At 41.5% G+C, this 19,057-nt stretch overlaps 2 protein-coding genes across 2 annotated transcripts; one reads left to right on the top strand and one right to left on the bottom strand.

The window, feature by feature from the left end:
* Positions 1 to 4,651: 4,651 nt before the first annotated feature.
* LOC308279702 (olfactory receptor 1S1-like) lies at positions 4,652 to 5,611 on the top strand (the record flags this gene model as incomplete). The annotated part of the gene is made up of 1 exon (XM_080719816.1): positions 4,652 to 5,611. The coding sequence occupies exon 1, from the start codon at positions 4,664 to 4,666 to the stop codon at positions 5,609 to 5,611; it is 948 nt and encodes a 315-aa protein (XP_080575942.1). The 5' UTR covers positions 4,652 to 4,663.
* A 9,854-nt stretch (positions 5,612 to 15,465) lies between these two features.
* On the bottom strand, positions 15,466 to 16,410 carry LOC308279676 (olfactory receptor 9Q2; the record flags this gene model as incomplete). Its single annotated transcript, XM_080719794.1, has 1 exon — positions 15,466 to 16,410. The coding sequence occupies one exon, from the start codon at positions 16,408 to 16,410 to the stop codon at positions 15,466 to 15,468; it is 945 nt and encodes a 314-aa protein (XP_080575920.1).
* Positions 16,411 to 19,057: the final 2,647 nt, after the last annotated feature.

Genomic DNA, 19,057 nt, shown 5'->3' with positions numbered 1-19,057 from the left:
CCGAGCCTCAATGACAGCTACAGGAGTGAGGAATCTCTGTAACTTTTGTGGCCATCAAGACTGTTACCACCTGGAAGGAGCCTCCAGATGTTGCATTCTCAACAGGGACAATAGCACCTCCATGTGGCCCAGAACTAGTTCTGGTGAAAGAGAAAAAAATCTTAGTTATGATAGTGCGTGGCTCTTCAAGGTTCAACCCTATTTGACAAAATCATATTCCAAAAGAATCTAATTTCATAGGTAGTAAAAGGAATAAAAGATAAAAGACCTATAAATGATCCTGTAGGAAATTTCTGTTTAATAATGAGTAAAAGATTAAGAAAGATTTCTCCAGATTGACTAAATTTGCATTTTCTTACTCAGAGTATTTTTATTTTGATGGGAAAATGGAATCACCATACTGTGTTATATAATTTAGAAATAATTACAGGAATAACTCTGAACACAAAGGATGTGCCATTTTGGACATCATTTTTCAGTGCCTCTTTATTTCTGATAACATTGCCCACCTCTCAAACCCTGCCACCTCTTCCCATGTCCTCTGAGCTAATTAACATTAAGCCTACACACCAACCCTTCCCACAAAGAAGTTTTCTCCTTTCGTGGACTCAGAGTAATAAATATATCATGGACTACGGTTCCTGACTTCCTCTGTGGCCACCAAGGAGACAGATAATATAACCTGGAAGTTGAAGGCTATTCTTATGGATTGAATCTTGGTTTATGGAAAACAAGAGATAAGAAGGAACAGAAGATATAAAGACACATTCCTTTCACCCTTCATAAACTGCTCCCTGGCGTGAGTTTTCCTTCTATAGAAAATACGAAACGAGTGAGTGTATCTGACGACTAATCTCTGGATTTGGGGGGCTTGTTGTAAACAATGACTCTTAAAGTAATGCATTGTACATTGCTTTACCTTGATTTGCATTTATCTCAGCCTCAATTCCCTGTATCCCTCTTCCTAATCTTTCTGATGTTTTCCTTCCAAAAAAAAAAAAAAAAAATGACAAGACTCAAATTCTTGCCTCTGTTTCTGCTTTCTAGAAGACTCATCTTGAAAGAGTAGAAGAAGTAACTAGTAATTATTCCTCATGGATAAAATACCAAAAAAAAAAGGAATCTGATTTCACCCATATTTTCTTCTTAGTTGTAACTAGATAGATAGACAGACAGACAGACAAATAAATAGACAAAGATAACTTGCCTGCCCTTCCTTTCTTCTCCATGACCTCATTATTTTAAATGTTAGTCATGAATACATCTTGTTGAATATATATCCTGAGTACTGCTAATCTGCAGATTAAATTGCTTCCTGTTAAGGAGGAAATGAATGTTCTCTGAGGCACATAGAAACATTAGAAGAAAAGAAATATTATTCTTGGCTATATCTCTCACTGTTCAGGCTCTTTTTTTTTTTTTTTTTTTTTTTGCTGTTTTTATTTTGGTTTCCTGTCCAATTCAGGCTCTGTTTTTTAGGCTTCCCAATGTATTGTGAACCACTCGATATCATTTCACTAAGTTCTTTTTCAGTATTAAAAACCCAGATTTTCTTTCTTTCCTTTGCATTTATAAGCCCCGAGTGTTAAAACATTGGGTCCCCAGACTCCCTTCCAACCTTGAAATCCATTCAAGTGATACAGAGGCCGTTGTCTCTCCCCTTCCACTAGAAATGGCATCTCTTTAGAGTCATAATCACTAGCAGAGGAATTCAGCTCAAGTCTCTGGGAATTTCCTAAGTGTTCCCCTCTACTAGGCATTAGAGAGAAAACAGAGAGGGAATGTTCAAAGTGCTTCAATCTCACTGGGAACCTAAGACACACACAGCAAGCAAATCACTTGCCCTGAACAGCAATAACCAACTCTGCTACGAGCAGAAGATCACACATGGGAAGGACACCTGAGGAGAAAACAAACGGGAAAAAAACTGAGCTGCCTGTCTATTCCCCATTTACCTCATCAAGAGCAGGAGGTGGAAATTACTATTTGTTTTGAGCAAAACCCTTCGGAGGCATTATCCCAGAAGAGCAAAATGTCCCATGTGAGCCCAGCACCAGAACTCCATTAATTCTGGTGTGCAGAGAAAGAGTTCAGTGCTAAGACGTGCATGAAAGATGTTCTCAATTCCCACCTGCTACCCTGTCAAATACAAAAAAAGCCTCTGAAAAATAGAGTCAAGTAACTTCCTGGATTTCACCAGCAACATTCAGAGGTGAGCAGGTGAGCTTGTATTAAAATTTAGCATTGGTATTACCCAGACAGGAAGCCACTTCAGACACTCAGAACAATTTGTTCATGACTGCTGATGGCTGAGAGAGGTGGAACAGGATGCTGAAACTGAAGATTGCCACTCAAAATTTATAAAAAGTACCCTTTTTAGTCTAGCCCAAACCAGCCCAGGACTTGGTAACACAGAACCCACTGTTACCAGTCCTTTCTCTCGTCTTGGCTTTGTCATGAGGCCTTTCTTCTGCATGCTTCTCCCTCTCTGCTTTGCAAGCCAAGCTTCTCAAGAGCAGAGAGACCTCAGAACTTCTCTCCAATCCCCAGCTGCTCTTCAGTTTTTCAGAATCCCAGAGGTGGAGGTTTACTGTTCTCTGGCCACTCCATAGAAAACAAAAACCTTTGACAGACAAATGGCTTAGAAGAGAAGAGAGAGAAAGTAAGGAACAAGAGGGAGAAGACACCAGGAAAGTAGAAAGACAGGCGTCAAGACCCCTTGGCGCTCCAGCTGTTGCTCTTTGCAACTCACAAGGGAGATCTTCCTAGTCCAGTCTCCTTCCCTGTTCTTAGGCGATGCGTTGTGAGGTTTCTAGAGCTCTCTGGTCATGTACAATTTTAACAATGAGCTTTACTTTGCTACTGAAAACATTTGCAGGTATTAAAAAGACAAACACAGTCAAGCCCGGCCCAACTTAAAATGTTAGTTTCACATCCAATTCCAAGCAAGGGTGCTCGCTCTTGAGCTCAGGTCTGATGTGGGATTTGAAAATGTAGAGGTCTGAGGAGGAGAGGCAGGGCCATGTTCTTCCCTCGGTCTCCAGCCTGGAACACTCTGTCATGCTGCTACTGCTGTTGTTCTTTTGGTCTTCCTCTGGTCTTTCTTTTTCAGTATTATAAGGAGGAAAAATGAGAGTAGGGAGAAAAAAAGACAAATGTGTTCAAGTCTGTTGCCATAAAGTAGCCAGAAGTGAGTGCCCTATGTGTACTAGGCATGCTGTCTCAGAGACCATTTTTGGGTTCTGCAGAGGTTCTCGTTCCAAGACTGCTCCACTACTTAGTTCCCTGACAGGGACAGTGAATTTATTCCCTTATCCCTTTAAGACATCTCTTTCCTAAGATAGCTACCCCATGGTCTCCTACTGCTACAGCTACCTCCACCCTAGCAGGCTGTTTCTCACTTAGAGTCCCAACAAGGTGGCTTGAGTTCAGTGAGATTCTGTAGCATTCACTTGGTATGTAGGAAATTCATACCTTCCTGCCATGCCATGGAGAGAATGCAGGATTTCTCTATTAACCCCTCTCCTGTCCTCCTACCCCTGACATACTGGGCCGAATCAGTGGCCTCCAACCTTTAGAAGTGAAAGGCAAGCCAGGTGTTGTGGCACACACCTGTAATTGCAGTACTTGGGAGGTTGAGACAGGAGAGTCGCAGGTTCAAGACCAGCCTCAGCAACTTAACAAGACTTTTAGCAACCTAGCTAGATCCTGTTTCAAAAAAAAAAAAAGGTCTGGGGGGATAGTTTGGCAGTAGAGTGTCCCCATGTTCAATCTCTAGTACCAAAAAATAAAAGAAGCCGGGCGTGGTGGTGCACGCTTGTAATCCCTGTGCTTGGGAGGCAGAGACAGGAGGATCGCACAGGTTAGAAGCCAGCCGCACCCACTGGCTTAGGAGACCCTGTTTCCTAATAAAAATGTAAAAAATAGGTCTGGGAGTGTAGCCCGGAGGTAGAAGGGCTTCCACGGACCCCAGTACCATGAAAAAAAAAAAAAAGAAAAAAGAAAAGAAAAAAGAAAAGAAAAAGTGAGAGGCAAACAAAAGTCTTCATAGTCATGGGTGCTCTCTAAATTTTCTGGGATAGCCTAGCAAAGCCACAATCAAGTAAGATTCTGATCATCCCTTCTTGTATTCATTGTCCAAGGGCAGTTCTTCAGTGGGAAGGAGCAGCCACACAACAGTATACCCCACAAAGATTCCTAATGTTCAGTTGTTTCTGCTTCCCCCAAACTCTTCACTTTGATGACCCTTCAAATTTCCATCTTCTTAGATGAGCAGTGGACACAGTTTCGGGACCAGATTGTTCAGATTTAAGCAATTTCCATAGGAAAATGGAGCATCTTTGGAACATTGGTCCTCAGTTAGATTTAAGCAACATATGGAGCCAACTGGAAAAAAAATCACATTTAAACTCAAGTTTGTTTAAAACATGTGCATTGAGAATTATTCATCATGTGTTGGTCTTCCCCAACCAGGGCATTTCCTAAGTCTCTGCACTGCTGAGCTAATTCCTTATCAAGTAGCCCTTCTCCTTTAAAGTAGAAATAACTCATTCTCTTTCTGTATAGAGGAAATGCCCCACTGAGATGGTGGCAGCTGAATGGTGCTACTTTGGGTTTTCTTATAGGGATATAAAAACCCGTATGTTCCTTTCTTCACAGAAATATGCACCAAGGAAACCATACCACCATTTCTGAATTTATCCTTCTGGGACTTTCCACCCAGGCTGAGCATCAGAAACCCATCTTTGTGCTCTTCCTGGGTATGTATCTAGTCACCATGGTTGGGAACGGGCTCATCATTCTGGCCATTGCCTTGGACTCCTGCCTTCACACCCCCATGTATCTCTTCCTCACCAACCTATCCTTTGCTGATATTTCTTCCACTTCCACCTCAGTCCCCAAAATGCTGCTGAACATTCAGACCAAAAGTCAGTCCATCTCCTATGAGAACTGCATCACACAGATGTATTTTTCTATTGTGTTTGTCGTCATTGACAATTTCCTCTTGGGAGTCATGGCCTATGACCGCTTCGTGGCCATCTGCCACCCTCTGAACTACATGAGCATCATGCATCCCAGGCTCTGCATCTCACTCACAGTTGTCCCCTGGCTCCTCAGTAATCTGGTCGCCCTGACACATACCCTTCTGCTCTCTGGATTGGTTTTCTGTGACAGAAACACTATCCCGCATTTCTTCTGTGACTTGGCCCCTCTGATCAAACTGTCCTGCTCAGATGCAACAATCAATGGGTTTGTGTTATTGATCTTGGGCTTGTCGGTTATCGCCTTTCCCTTTGCCCTCATCCTGTTTTCTTACATCTGCATCGTTAGGGCTGTCCTGAGAATCTCCTCCACAGAGGGCAAGTGGAAAGCCTTCTCCACCTGTGGTTCTCACCTGACAGTTGTATCACTCTTCTACGGGACCATCGTAGGGGTCTACTTTTTCCCCTCATCCACTCACCCAGAGGACACAGATAAGATCGGTGCAGTCCTATTCACTGTGGTGACACCCATGATGAACCCCTTCATCTACAGCCTGAGGAACAAGGACATAAAAGGTGCCCTGAGGAAGCTCATCAATAAAAAAATGTCCCTGCTTTTGATGCCATGAGCATCTGAATTCCTTTGATCTGCATTGCCGGATGGATGGTTGAGCCCAGCGTTTGAGGCTTAGTTGTACTGGTTCAACTTTTCATGAACTTTCTGATAGCTGCCTGCTATTTTAACCCTTGAGGGGTTTGTGATTTTTCATATGGCTCTTGTCTTACAAACATGACTCCTAACCTCCATTGTAAGTCACAATATTAACATGCATCTTGAAGACAATCTATGTTACTACAGACTTCTATGTAAACTGCATATAACTTAGTACGAGGTGTGTATAAAATGGTGCAGTCTAGATTTTGCATCTCTGAAAACAATTATTGCTGATCCTTTATTCAATCTATATTTAGCTAGGTCAGTTTTCCCTTAAGTTTGTTTTGCCTAAGTTCTATTAAGTGAGATGTTTAATCGTTGTAGAAATAAATACTCCCACTTTCAAATAATTTGGGACAACTCTACGTTAAATGAAATCAAATGTTTTAACTACACAACTTCTCAGATCCGTTAGGATAGTGGAAATCCCAAAGATGGTAATATAGTATGCAGAATTTCTCAAAATTAAACTTATTCAATCAAACAGAACCTGACTTGTCACACACAAAGTGGTTTGTGGAACATGTCTTATACAGAGTACATTTTGGTAAGCATGATCACTTCAATTATTTCACTGAAAAAGCACAGAAGTGTGTATATAGAAGATATCAGATGTAGGTATGGTGGTGCACAACTGTACTCCCAGTACTTTGGAAGCTAAGACAGGACACATTTTGAGGCCAACCTCAGCAACTTAGCAAGACCTTCAGAAATGTATTAGGATCCTGTTTCAAAATAAAAAAATGAAAAGGGCTAAGGATGTACCTCATAGAAACAATGCCCCTGGGTTCAATCCCCAATACCAAAAAAAAAGGATAGCGTTATCAGTGATAGTCCTGACTCTGACCCAAGTAACTTTGAAAACTTTAAGTATATATCTCACCTTCTTGAGCTTATTTGCTTATCTGCAAAATGAGGCCACTAGTCTAGGCTACTTGTCTCCAACTTATGATGTGTATCAGAAATATCCAGTAGAATTTTTTTAATTTACATTCTCAGAATCTACAACACCTTTGAAATAAATCTTTTGACTGGCTAGAATTGTGTGTGGAGGGGGGAGGGGTACCGGGGTTTTTGGAAACCCTTCTACCTCTGGGCTACACTCCCAGACCTATTTATATACATATCTAGATAGATAGATAGATTGATTGATTGATAGATTGATTTTGAAACAGGGTATCTTAAGCCAGCAAGGCTGGCTTCGAACCTGTGTGATCCTCCTGTCTCCACCTCCCAAGTGCGGGGATTACAAGTGTGCGCCACCACGCCCAGCCTGGCTAGAATTTTTTTAAATATGCTTTTATTGGTGTTGTAGTTGTCTTTTCTGCTTGACCAGCTGCAGTGACCTTGAGCTCAGATTGACAAAGTCATGACATACACCCTGAATTAATTTCACTAAGTTTTCAGAAAGAACACAGGACAGGCACAGAATATACAGTGACAGCACAGTGAAATCCCCTGACTCCAAGGCATGCCTTGTAAATAGCCCAGTAGCCCCACTCTTGGGATGCGCATGGTTCAGGTAGAGCACTGAGTGGACATGGGCTGCCTCAGTTCAGGAAAACTTTATAGCTCTGGGGCTTCTTAGGCATTTGGCCTCCCAGAGGTGTGTATTCACGATTTGCTGGTTCATCAGGATCTCAGCAAATATAGATTGCTTACTAATTATGGAGATTCATTGCAAGAGGGTTTGAGCAAAGCACAAATCCTCAGGTTTCCCTGAGGTAGAAAAAAAAAAAACTACTAACCAGGATTTACTATTTCATCTCAAAACCTACCCTAGATCTACTGACCCAGCCTCTCTGGTAAAGGAACCAGACAGTTGTGTTTTGAAGATACACAGGGCCATATCTAGGAGATTTATTTAAATTCATCTGTATCCCAATGAACTTGTCCTGGTCCTCTGTTACCTACAGCTTTCAGATTCCACAGACAGCTGGAAGAAAGAGAGGGAGGACGGAAGGGAAAGAGAGAGGAGAGAGAGAGGGAGAGAGAGAGAGAGAGAGAGAGAGAGAGAGAGAGAGAGAGAGAGAGAGAGAGAGAGAAATTGAAAAAGAAAGAGCACGAGCAGTAGGGAGGCTGATTTAGACTTGAATGCAAATTGGGAGTTTGCTCAAGAAAACTAATTAGAGTTAGAACATAGACAACTACTGATTAAGAAAAGAAGATTACAGCCAGGCATGGTGGTGCATACCTATAATCCTGGTACTTGAGAGGCTAAGACAGGAGGGTCAAAGGTTCAAGGCCAGCCTAGGCAACTCATTGAGAACTTCAGCAACTTTATGAAACCCTGTTTCAAAATAAAAAATAAAAAGGAGGCTGGAAATGTAGCTTAGAGATAAGACCTCTTCTAAGTTCAATCCCTAGTACAATAAAAATAAAAGGTAGAAAGGAAGGAAGGATGAAGGAAGGAAGGAAAAAAGGAAGGAGTGAGTCACAAACTTTTATGAAAAAGTTAACAAATCTTCACAGAGAAATAAACTAGAGTTGTTGCCTAAAAGCCTGCATTTCCCTGAAACATTCTCCAATTCATGATTTCCATCAAATATCTATTGCATATGTTCTGCCTACCAGTCTCTGAGTCTGGCCCTGGGATCAAAAGTATGAATAACTCACAGTCTGTGACCTCAATGCACTCCCAAGCTAGAAAGCAAATAAAAAATAGTGTTCATGGTTTTTAAGAAGACTTGATAAGCAAAGGCAACCTTTGGTCAGTAATTAATGTCATTTATAAAGCACAAATATTTTGCTTGACACACAGTCAATTTCATGCTATTCTTGTTTTTTCGTGTTTGCCCTGCCTGAGAAAAGCCAAATGATGATTCTATCAATAAATTAGGAGAAACTTTTGTCATCTCCTTATAACTCACACAACTGTAAGAAGAGTACCTGGAAAGACTGAATGACATATGAATGACCTATGAAACCTAATATATAAAATGTCAGTGAATACTCATTTAGTCACCAAATAAAAATTTTAATGCCTGGTGGCATTCTCAAGGAATTGAAAGTAAATAAGACCAGGACTGGTGAGTCAGGAGAACCAAACAAAAATTCAACTGAATGGCCACCTCAGTAGATGCAGGAAATCTTATGTAAAAAATTTTAAAACTCTCCATTAAAGAAAAAATTTAACAAATTAGGAAACAAAAGAATTCCTTTGACTTGATGAAGGGCAACTATACGAAATCTACATAATGAATGGTGAAAAACTAAAAGGCTTCCCCTGAAATCAAAACCAGGACAAGAATTTATGCTCCCCTCACTGCTGCTCAACATTGCAATTCAGCTGGGCGTGGTGGCGCAAGCTTGTAATCCCCGCGCTTGGGAGGCAGAGACAGGAGGATCGCGCAGGTTCAAAGCCAGCCGCGCGCGCTGGCTTAGGAGACCCTGTTTCCAAATAAAAATGTAAAAAAATAGGTCTGGGAGTGTAGCCCCGGAGGTAGAAAGGCTTCCAGGAACCCCAGTACCACGAAAAAAAAAATTGCAATTCCAATAGACATTTTTGTACAGATTGAGAAAATGGTTTTAAAAATTCTGTGAAACTGGAGGACAATATGCTAAGTGAGATTAGCCAGTCACAAAAAATAAGAAATCAGATGCTTTCCCTAATATGTGAGAGTTAGGGAGAAATGGGTCATAGGAGGAACTCTTGAAAAAGGAAATCCTATAGAGGAGCAAACAAGACAACCTAAAGGAGGAGAAAGGAGGGGGGAAGAGGAAAATCTCTAAAACACACAATGTACTTAAACATATCGAAGTCAATCACTAAGCCAAGCAAGGGAGGGAGGGACGGGGAGGGAATGGGGTGAGAATTGGGTAGGGGTTAAATCAGCGATGTGTACATGTTTGTACACACAAGTTTTTTACCCCAATATGATGTTTGAATATAATGCACCAATAAAAAAATTTAAAAGGAAAAAAAATTAAAAAAATAAAAAGTAAAATAAAATAAAAATTCTGTGGAAGTTCAAAAGGCACAGGGCAAATAAAAATGACCATGAAAATGAATGAATTTAAGGATGAGGACTAACTGATGTCTAGACACATTCGTATTCAAAGCGGTGTGGTATTGATATAAAAACAAATAGATTATTAGGACATAATAACGTCCAAAAATATACTCACACGTACATGAACAATCGATTCCCGAAAAATGTGCAAAAGCAAATCAGTGAAAGTCATCAATCACATTGTACACTTTGAACACACGCAGTCTTTGTCAGTTAAATATTTTTATGTTAAAAATGTTTTCAATTGGGCAAAAGAAGTGACTAGACATTTGTTCAAAGAAGATTCGCAAACGTCCAATGGGTAAATGAAAAGATTCTCAGCATCTCTCACCACTAGAGGAATGCAAATCAAAATCAACACGAGATACCATTTTGCCCCTGTTAAATGGATACTACAAAAAAAGAAAAGAAAGGGCAATAAATGTCCTGATGTGCAGGAATTAGAACTCATGTGTATTTTTATGGAAATTAAGGGTGGTAAGCTGCTTTTGAAAACAGTATAGAGACTCCTCAAAAAAAATTAAAAATAGAATTTGACCAAAAAATCCCATCCCCAAATATATATCAAAAAATTAAATGAAGATCTTGGAGAGTTAGCTGCACTCCATGTTCATTGCAACATTTTTCTCACACAGATGTGGAAACAACCTATATGCCCATTAATAAGTGAGAGGATAAAGAAAAGGTGATAAATATATATCATGAAATACTGCCAAGTCTTAGAAAACAAGGCCATCGTGTCGTATGCAGCAACATGGACTAACCTTGAGAACCTTATGCCAAGTGAAATAAGCCAGTCACAGAAAGACCAATACTGAATGATAACCAATATGAGTTATCTAAAAGTCATATAAGCAAAAAGTAAAATAAAGGTTGCTAAGAAATGGGAGACGGGAGCAGTAAAAGATTGTTACTCAGTGTATAAAATTTCAGTTATGTGAAATGAGTAAGTTCTAGAGTTCTGTTGTAAAGCACCGTGCTTATAGTTAATGACACTATAACATGCTATTCAGTGTATTAAGAAGTAGATCTCGTGTCCTCTGTTCTTACTACAGTTTAAAAAATAAAAGCATAACCATGCCAAGTGTAGGTGAGATTTGGAGTCAGTGGAATTCTCATGTGCTGCGAACACCGTTGATGGGAATGTTAAGTAGTACGACCGCTTTTTAAAATAGTTCTGCAGTTTCCAAAAAAGTTGAACATCTATCTCTCTTATGACACGACTGTTCTACCCTTAGGTATTTACTTAAGAAAACAGAAAGTATGTCTTCATTCAAAATCCTTCCACCAAGATGGGCGCGGTGGCGCACACTTGTAATCCCGGCATTCAGAAGGCTGAGACAGGAGGATCACGGTTCACAGCCAGCCTCAGCTACTTAGTGAGGCCCTCCGCAAGTTAGAGAGACCCTGTTTCAAAATAAAGAATAAAAAAGGGGCCTAGGGTTGTAGCTCGGAGGTAGAATGCCCCTGGGTTTAACCCCCAGTATTGAAAAAAAAAAAAAAACTTCCACCAATGATTATAACAGCTTTATTTTTAATAGCCCCATCTAGAAACAACCTAAATATCTATAAATAGATGCACGAATGAACAACATAATATATTCTTACAATAATACTCAGAAATAGAGTAAATTACTATGAAACAGTGTCAGTGATTCTTGAGATAATTATGCTAAGTGAAAGAAAGTATATATATACATATATATAATATTATTCTTTGTGTGTGTGTGTGTGCACGCGTGCGTGTGTGATTAAATACAGAGGCATTCTCCCTCTTAGCTAGACCCGCAGCTCTATTTTATTTTTTTTTTTATTTTGAAACAGGGTTTTTGCTGAGATTTTGAATTGTGCAGCTGTAAACATAAATACGCATGTATTACGATGGGTAGTCTCGTTTCGATTCTTTTGAGTAGATCCTGGAAAATATTATGCTAAGTGAGATTAGTCGGTCACAAAAAAGGGTCAGATGTTTTCCTCATATGTGAAGGCTAGAAAGAAACTGGGACACAGGCGGTATTCCAAAGGAGGAGCTTTAGTGGATGAAGAAGGGAGCCTAACTGAGGGACATGAGAGGGGGAGGAGGACTTAAAGAAACAACACCTCCATGGACACGATGTGCATACACAAGCTTATCAAAGCCAATCGCTGTGCTGAGCACCGGAAGGTGGGGAGGGAGAGGGAGGAGGGTGGGAGCTGGGGAGGGCTCAGCGAGTGCTGTGGACATGTATGTCTCTACCACCCTGAATTGCACCAAGATGTATGATTACAAAGCAGCAATAAAAAATAAAAATAAAAGAAATAGGGCCTGTGATCTTCCTGTTTCAGCCTCCCAAGTACTGAGATTACAGGTGTGCCACCACACCGGGCATATTGTTTCTTTTATTCAAAATTTATGTAAAATTCTAAGAAATTCAAATTGATGTCGCATGACAAAAATAGACCAGTGATTCCCTAAAAGGGATAAGGGAAGTGATGAGGAAGGGTACATGGGCGAAAGTATAGTGGGTATAAGGAAACTTTGGGAAATGATGTATATATTCATTATATAGATCATGGTGATTATTTCATGAGCATATTTGTCAAAACATCAGATTGTACACTTTAAGTATGTAAAGATTATTGCATGTTAATTAAACTTTAATAAAGCCATTTTCAAAAGTCTTTAGCATATCAGAAAAGATTTCAGACACATTTTTGAGTAATTCTTATGATGACAGATGACAGATAGCTGATAAATAAAACAAAAATTATGAATTATATATGCTCATAAATAATTAGGTAGTTTAAATGCTATTCAGTAGTAAGAAATAGCAATGATCAGTATTTGCAAAGTAATCTTGAATTCCTTAAATGATCAGTTGAGGTTGAAAAGAACATTCAAAGGCAAGGTTGGTGATGGCCTGTTGGTACCATCCTGGTTAGCCAATTACTGGAGGGACACTTTGAGCCTAGAGGGCTCTAGAAGGGCTTGGAAAGCAATGATTTATCTGAGCCAATCTTCTCTGAGGTAGCTGAAAATTTCCCCCAGATAGTTCACACAGGCCTTGTAAGGGAGCTAAGGTAAGTTCCATGAGCTTCACAGCCATGTCAGCCTCCAAGATGTGCCACATCACCAAACATTGAGACCAAGAGTACAATGGGAGCCCAGACACCTCTAAAGAAAACCACAGAAATCTGAGGCCTCGGAGAAAGAAAAAGAGAGCGCACCAGGGCATATATCAACTGAGAGTAGGGACTTTGGAATATGTGACCTCAGAGCAGAAACTTCTTTACGGCCACTTTCTTGCTACATAACTTAAGTCACATAAACTTCCTGGGTATTAGCTTTTTTATTTCCTTTCACTAAGTAAGGTCAATAATAATTATTTTCCATTAAAGTTGTTATGAGGACTAAAATAAATGATTCATGTGAGGCTTTTAGCATAGCGCCTTGCATATGGTCAGGGTGCATTAGCTCAAGAGTTAAGTTAAAAAATTAAATTACTAGCGAACTCCATTTCTGAAAGTATCTGCATGCGAAGCTCATCGGGGCCAGGCAGTTCTGAAATAAAGAGTCCCGCGGATCAGTTATGGATCCCTCTGCCCATCAGTACTCGTTTTCGGAAGTCTGGACAATCCGTGTAACGTGTATTGATGATACTGGAGCTTCCTAAGCACACTTCCGTTCTCCCCAATAGCCGAATTGTTTGGAGAATAAATAAGATACATGGAAAGCCTAGCCCAGAGTAAGTGCTCAATAAATTTAACCTCACAGATGACATGCAGGTTAAAAGGCACTAACAAACCTGAAGCCACACAAATAAGAAATAACAACCAGGATACCTCAGTGCCAAATTCTGTGCTTTCTCAACAACACAAACACATCTAACATCAACTACAGAAGCTGATGTGTTGGAGGAGCATGTCCATGGCCATGGATATTTGAAAAAAGACCGGCGGGAAGTACTCTGAGTAGATGCACAGAAGCCCTCACTCCATTCAACAGTTTTTCAGTGACTTGTGCAAATACACAACAAAAGCTCCCACGTGAGCTCCAATCTCCTGGATACCAGTACAATTTTTTTCTGTTATCTTTTTCTGAAATACTTATTATAGGTCCTTAATGTGGAAGTTCCTACAGTATGGGAGCACTATTTATTTAATACATCTCATGTTCTCGTGCATAACTACAGAACGAGAGAGAGAGAGAGAGAGAGAGAGAGAGAGAGAGAGAGAGAGAGAGAGAGAGAGAGAGGGACTTTACATGATGCTAGCACTTAGGGGCTATAAAATGAATGTTGTTGATTGCCTTCTACTCCCTTAGATTGGACTTTTACCTTTTCTCAACCATCTAAAAGGAAAAAGAAAAATACAATAACAATAAATTTCAGGCTGAGTGATTTAGAGTAGGCAGTATATCACAGCCAGAGACAGTAGGTAGGGCAATTAGGAACTCAGGCTCTGGCTGCAGGAGGCTCCACCCTACCATTTGGGTTTTTTTTTTTTTCCACCCTACCATGTGCATGCTGAACTTGGAATAATTATTCAACTTCTCTAAGACTTAAGTGTCTCATCTGCCCATAAAGCAGGAATCACAACAGGACATGCCTTATAAAGATATCCTGCAAATTAAATAATTCCTGCCAGCAGGCATGATGGTGCATACTTGTAATCCCAGTATTTGAGAGACCGAGACAGGAAGATCGCAGATTCAAAGCCGGCCTCAGCAACTTAATGAGACTTTCAGAAACTTAGTCAAACCCTGTTTCAAAATAAGAAATAAAATAGGGCTGAGTATCAGAGGTAGAATGCCCCTGGGTTCAATCCCCAGCACAAAAAATATCAAACAAAAAGAAATTCTTGCAAGTCAGACATGGTGGCACATACCTATAATTTCAATACTTGGGAGGCTGATACAGGAAGACCTCAGGTTCGAGGCCAACCTCAGCAAATGAGACTCTCAGAAACCTAGGGGGACCCTGTTTCAAAACAAAAGATATAAAGGGCTGTGGGTGTAGCTCAGGGGTACGTTCTATCCCCAGTACAAATTTACTGTAATTTCCGAAAGATTATAATGCCTAGTAAATGTTAGTTCCTATCGGTTAATATTATTACTACAATTTTATCACTATCATTCAAAAAAACACAGAAACAATAGGAAGGCAAATAAAGGAAAAAGAAATGATGAAACTTGTAAAAAAAAAATACCTTTGAATCAAAGAGTAGTTGCATTTGAAGATAGATTTATGATTTTTCTAAATATGTTTGCTTTTATCCCATATGTGTTGTTCCAGGGAATCTTCTGAGTGGAGCAGATATCAGTGATTAAGACAGACATGGTCCCCACCCTTTGATGCACTGGATCCTCAAAAATATAGACCTATAAAGTAGGTAAACCCACTAAGCAGATAAGAAACTAAGGATTGAAATTGTTTGGCTCTAAGTGTAAACACTGGAACCTGGAAATCACTCGTTCAGCAAATATTTATCGAGTGCTATTAATGTGCAAAGTGCAAAGCACTGGGTATTTAAAAAAATGTTCAGTCTCACATGGTTTACTTTCCAGTGTGAGAAAATCAAACAATATCAAATACATAAAATACCTTCTGTGTCTGATTATGACAAGAAGCACACAGAATAGTAAGTCAGAGAGCAGAGGTGGAGAGTTCGGGGGCAATTTTAACTAGATTAGTCTAGGAAACTCTCCCCAGGAAGGTGGTATTTGGGAAATGTTAGGCTGGAGAATCTGAGATGACAATATTTGCTGAGGGCCCATCTAGGGCCTTCTGGAAGGCTTGGCTCTGCTCAGGGCTTTCTTTGCAGCCTCCTTGACCTCCTTGTTCCTCAGGCTATAGATAAGGGGGTTCAGCATGGGCGTCACCACCGTGTAGAGCACAGACACCACCCTGTCCCCCTCTGAGGACTGGCCCGAGTTATCTCTCAGGTACATGAAGATCAGGGTCCCAAAGAAGAGAGCCACGGCGGTGAGGTGGGAGGCACAGGTAGAGAAGGTCTTGGCCCGTCCCCCAGCGGAGCGGATCCGCAGGACCGCCAGGACGATGAACAGGTAGGATACCAAGATCACCACGGTGCAGGCGGGCATGACAAAGACGGCGAACACGATGATCACCGTTTCCTGCGTGGAGCTGTCCCCGCAGGTGAGTTTTAACAGGGGAGGGAGGTCGCAGAAAATGAAGTTGATCTCATTGTGGCCACAGAAGGTGAGGGTGAAGGCCGTGACCGTCCGCACAAAGGCGCTGGAGAAGCCGGCGATGTAGGCCCCAGCCACCAGGCCCACGCGGGCCTTCTCGGTCATTATGGTAACATAAAGCAAGGGCCGGCACACCGCCACGTAGCGGTCATAAGCCATGATGGCCAACAGGTAGCAGTCGATGGAAGCGAAGAAGGTGAAGAGGAAGAACTGGGCGGCGCAGCGGGCCCGCGAGATGGCCGTGCCGTGCTCCCAGAGCACAGCCAGCATCTGCGAGACAGTGACCGAGGAGTAGCAGACGTCCACGAAGGAGAGGTGGCTGAGGAAGAAGTACATGGGCGTGTGGAGCCGGCGGTCCTTGCGGATGAGGACGATCATTCCGGTGTTCCCCACCAGAGTGGAGACGTAAAAACTCAGAAACACCAGGAAGAGAGGGAGCGCCCACTGGGGATGCTCCGTGAAGGCGATGAGCAAGAACTCACTCACCAAGGTGTAATTCCTCGCAGCCATCCATCCAGTAGCTCGCCTGTGAGGACAAAGACAAGAGCCGGGTGAAGGGACTCACACCACAAGAGAAGTTTAAGTCGATGCAAGGAATAAAGCTAAAAACCGGCGGCCGGCATGTATGTTTTCACTCCACTTCCAGAAACTTTGCGGCCTAGTCAACATGTAGAAAGATAAAGAGCTCACAATACTGTAAGAGAAAAAGTTGTCAGGCCTGGTGGTGCTCACCTCTAATCCCAGTGCTTCGGAGGCTGAGGCAGGAGAACTCTGGTGCCATAGCGAGGACCTCAGCAACTTAGTGACCCCCTGTTTAAAAATTTAAAAAAATAAAATAAAATAGGTCTGGGAGGGTGGAAGGTGTCACTCAGGGGTAGAATGCCCCCGGGGGTTTAAATCCTCCTCAATACCCAAAATAAACAAATAAATAAAAAGTGATAATGGTTCTATTATAGTAAGAACAGAAAGCAAGTGATTCTCTGGCTTACAAGTCAGATCTTATATTGTCAGCTCTATCCCCAAGTAGCTGTTTGATATTACACAGAGGCACTTAAGCTCTCTGAACCTCAATTTCTTCCTCTGCCAAAAGAGCATCATACTATCTGCCCTGCTTATGAGATAATGCATAGATTAAAACATGTGAAATCACACTGGGAAGTGGAGGGCACTCCCAATATCTATGATGGCTACTTCACATTTTCAATGAACAATTTAAAGCAGGAAGATTTAGATTCTATGAACAAAGATCATGAACCAAAACAAAAAAATAAATCCATTAGCAATCGGCAGAGGGCTCTGCCCGCAGGAATATTTCTATTCTCAGTCCAAGAACATGAATGTTTAACAAACAGCTGTTATCCTAATTAGAGTCGGCTGGCTTAATGAAGGCTCTGTATAGACATATACATAATACACACACAAGTGTTAACCTTGGATCCAGAAGAACAAACATAAGCTTCATAACATTGTTGTATTATTTTCAAGGTCTCCAATAAAAGCAGCAGTTTGATAATAAACAGCACACACATTTGAATGCCAAAGGAAGCGGAAACCCTTTTGCAGTCTGATGTTGACTGAATGCTGTTGGAGGCGTCTGGGTTAACAGATTTGGGGGTTCTTGACAGTTCTAGAATGAGGCTGATCATGTTTGAATATTTGATGCAGCAGCGTCAAGCTGACCCACTAGGAAGAGTAACAAAGAAAAGAAATTAGAACTGCAAGCCACTTGCTCACCTGAATCCTACCCTGCTAATCCCTGCCACTTGTCATGACTCTTTCCCCTGCCTGTCGATCTAGAGGATACCTGGGTCCCAGCTCACCCACACCACATGTATGACCCGGGCAAGTCACTTTTCCTCTCTGGACTTAATTACCTTGCCTTTGTTCCCTTTCGATAAACAACAGCACAGCAGTTGTCTACAGTCTTAGCAACCTGCTTGAGATGAGGTCGTTCCCAGCACCTCCATGTCCGGTTCACACTTCTGGGCATTTCTCTCTCTTTTCTCCCTCTTGATGAAGCAATACGTCCTCGTGCTCAGCACTAACGTTTCCATCCTTGACACTAGAGTTTCTTGGGTTTCAGACTCATCCCAAGTTGGCAGGATTCTGGGGGTAGCATCTCCCTGAGTTTCCGATCCAGTCCTAACGCCCGCTGTTGGAGCTTCTTATATTCACTATCCCCACATCACCGCTCTAATTGCTTCCTGAGGTGACTCCCCAGGGGAAGATGACTTTGTGACTTCTAAACAAGGCATCTAACACTTTATATATTTTTTTTCTTTTTTTGCTGCACTGGGAATTGATGGGAACCTAGTGTACCACTTCCATGGATGGGGGTTGGAGATTGTACCGGAAATTAAACATTCTACTCTACGCTAGGCTATAATCCCCCAACCCTTTTATTTTTTTTTATTTTTTACTTTGAAACAGAGTCTTACTAGGTTGTGAGTGTCTCACTACATTGCTGAGGCTGCCCGTGAACCTGCAATCCTCCCGCCTCAGCCTCCCAAGTACATCAGGTGTACATCACCTGATGTGTACATCACCACACCCACATTCACCTCTATGGATTTTGATGCAGTGCATCTGTCATGGGGAGCAGGAATCTGTGTTGTTAATGGGCATCCAAGAGGATGTCAACACAGTTAAGATCCAAAACTAATATCTAGAGACAGTGCCTGGAGAAGTGCTCTCAGTACCTCCTGCCTTGCTCCCCACTCTGTGTGTTTAATAAACTAAAAGGAAGCAATGAGCACATGCTCTTGGAAGAGTATGATTGGTCCACAGTCCCATCAGTGACTTCTTTTCTTAGAGGCGACCTGAGATAGGCAGGTGAATTTGATGGTTCCCTGTCTTATAAGAACAAAAAGCTAAACACAGAGAGGACCATGAGGCTTCCTGGTGACAAAACAAGCAGGCCAGTGCTCTGTGGACTATGCCCATGCAGAAGACACATGACAAGAGAACTCCCAGGGCAATGACTCTCAAACTCTGCTGTATGGGAAAAAAATGCACTCCCGAGCTTTTCGAGTCCTGAAGCCCTGACTGCACTCCTTAATCAAATCAGAATTTCTAAGTGTAGGAGCCAGACATCAGTATTTTTTTTACTTCTCAGGTTGTTCCAATGTGAAGCAAGGCTTAAAACCACTGACAGAAT

The sequence above is a fragment of the Muscardinus avellanarius genome (assembly GCF_963383645.1).
Source record: "Muscardinus avellanarius genome assembly, chromosome: 1".
Taxonomy (NCBI): Eukaryota; Metazoa; Chordata; class Mammalia; order Rodentia; family Gliridae; genus Muscardinus; species Muscardinus avellanarius.
This window is presented reverse-complemented; position numbering and strand designations above follow the sequence as displayed.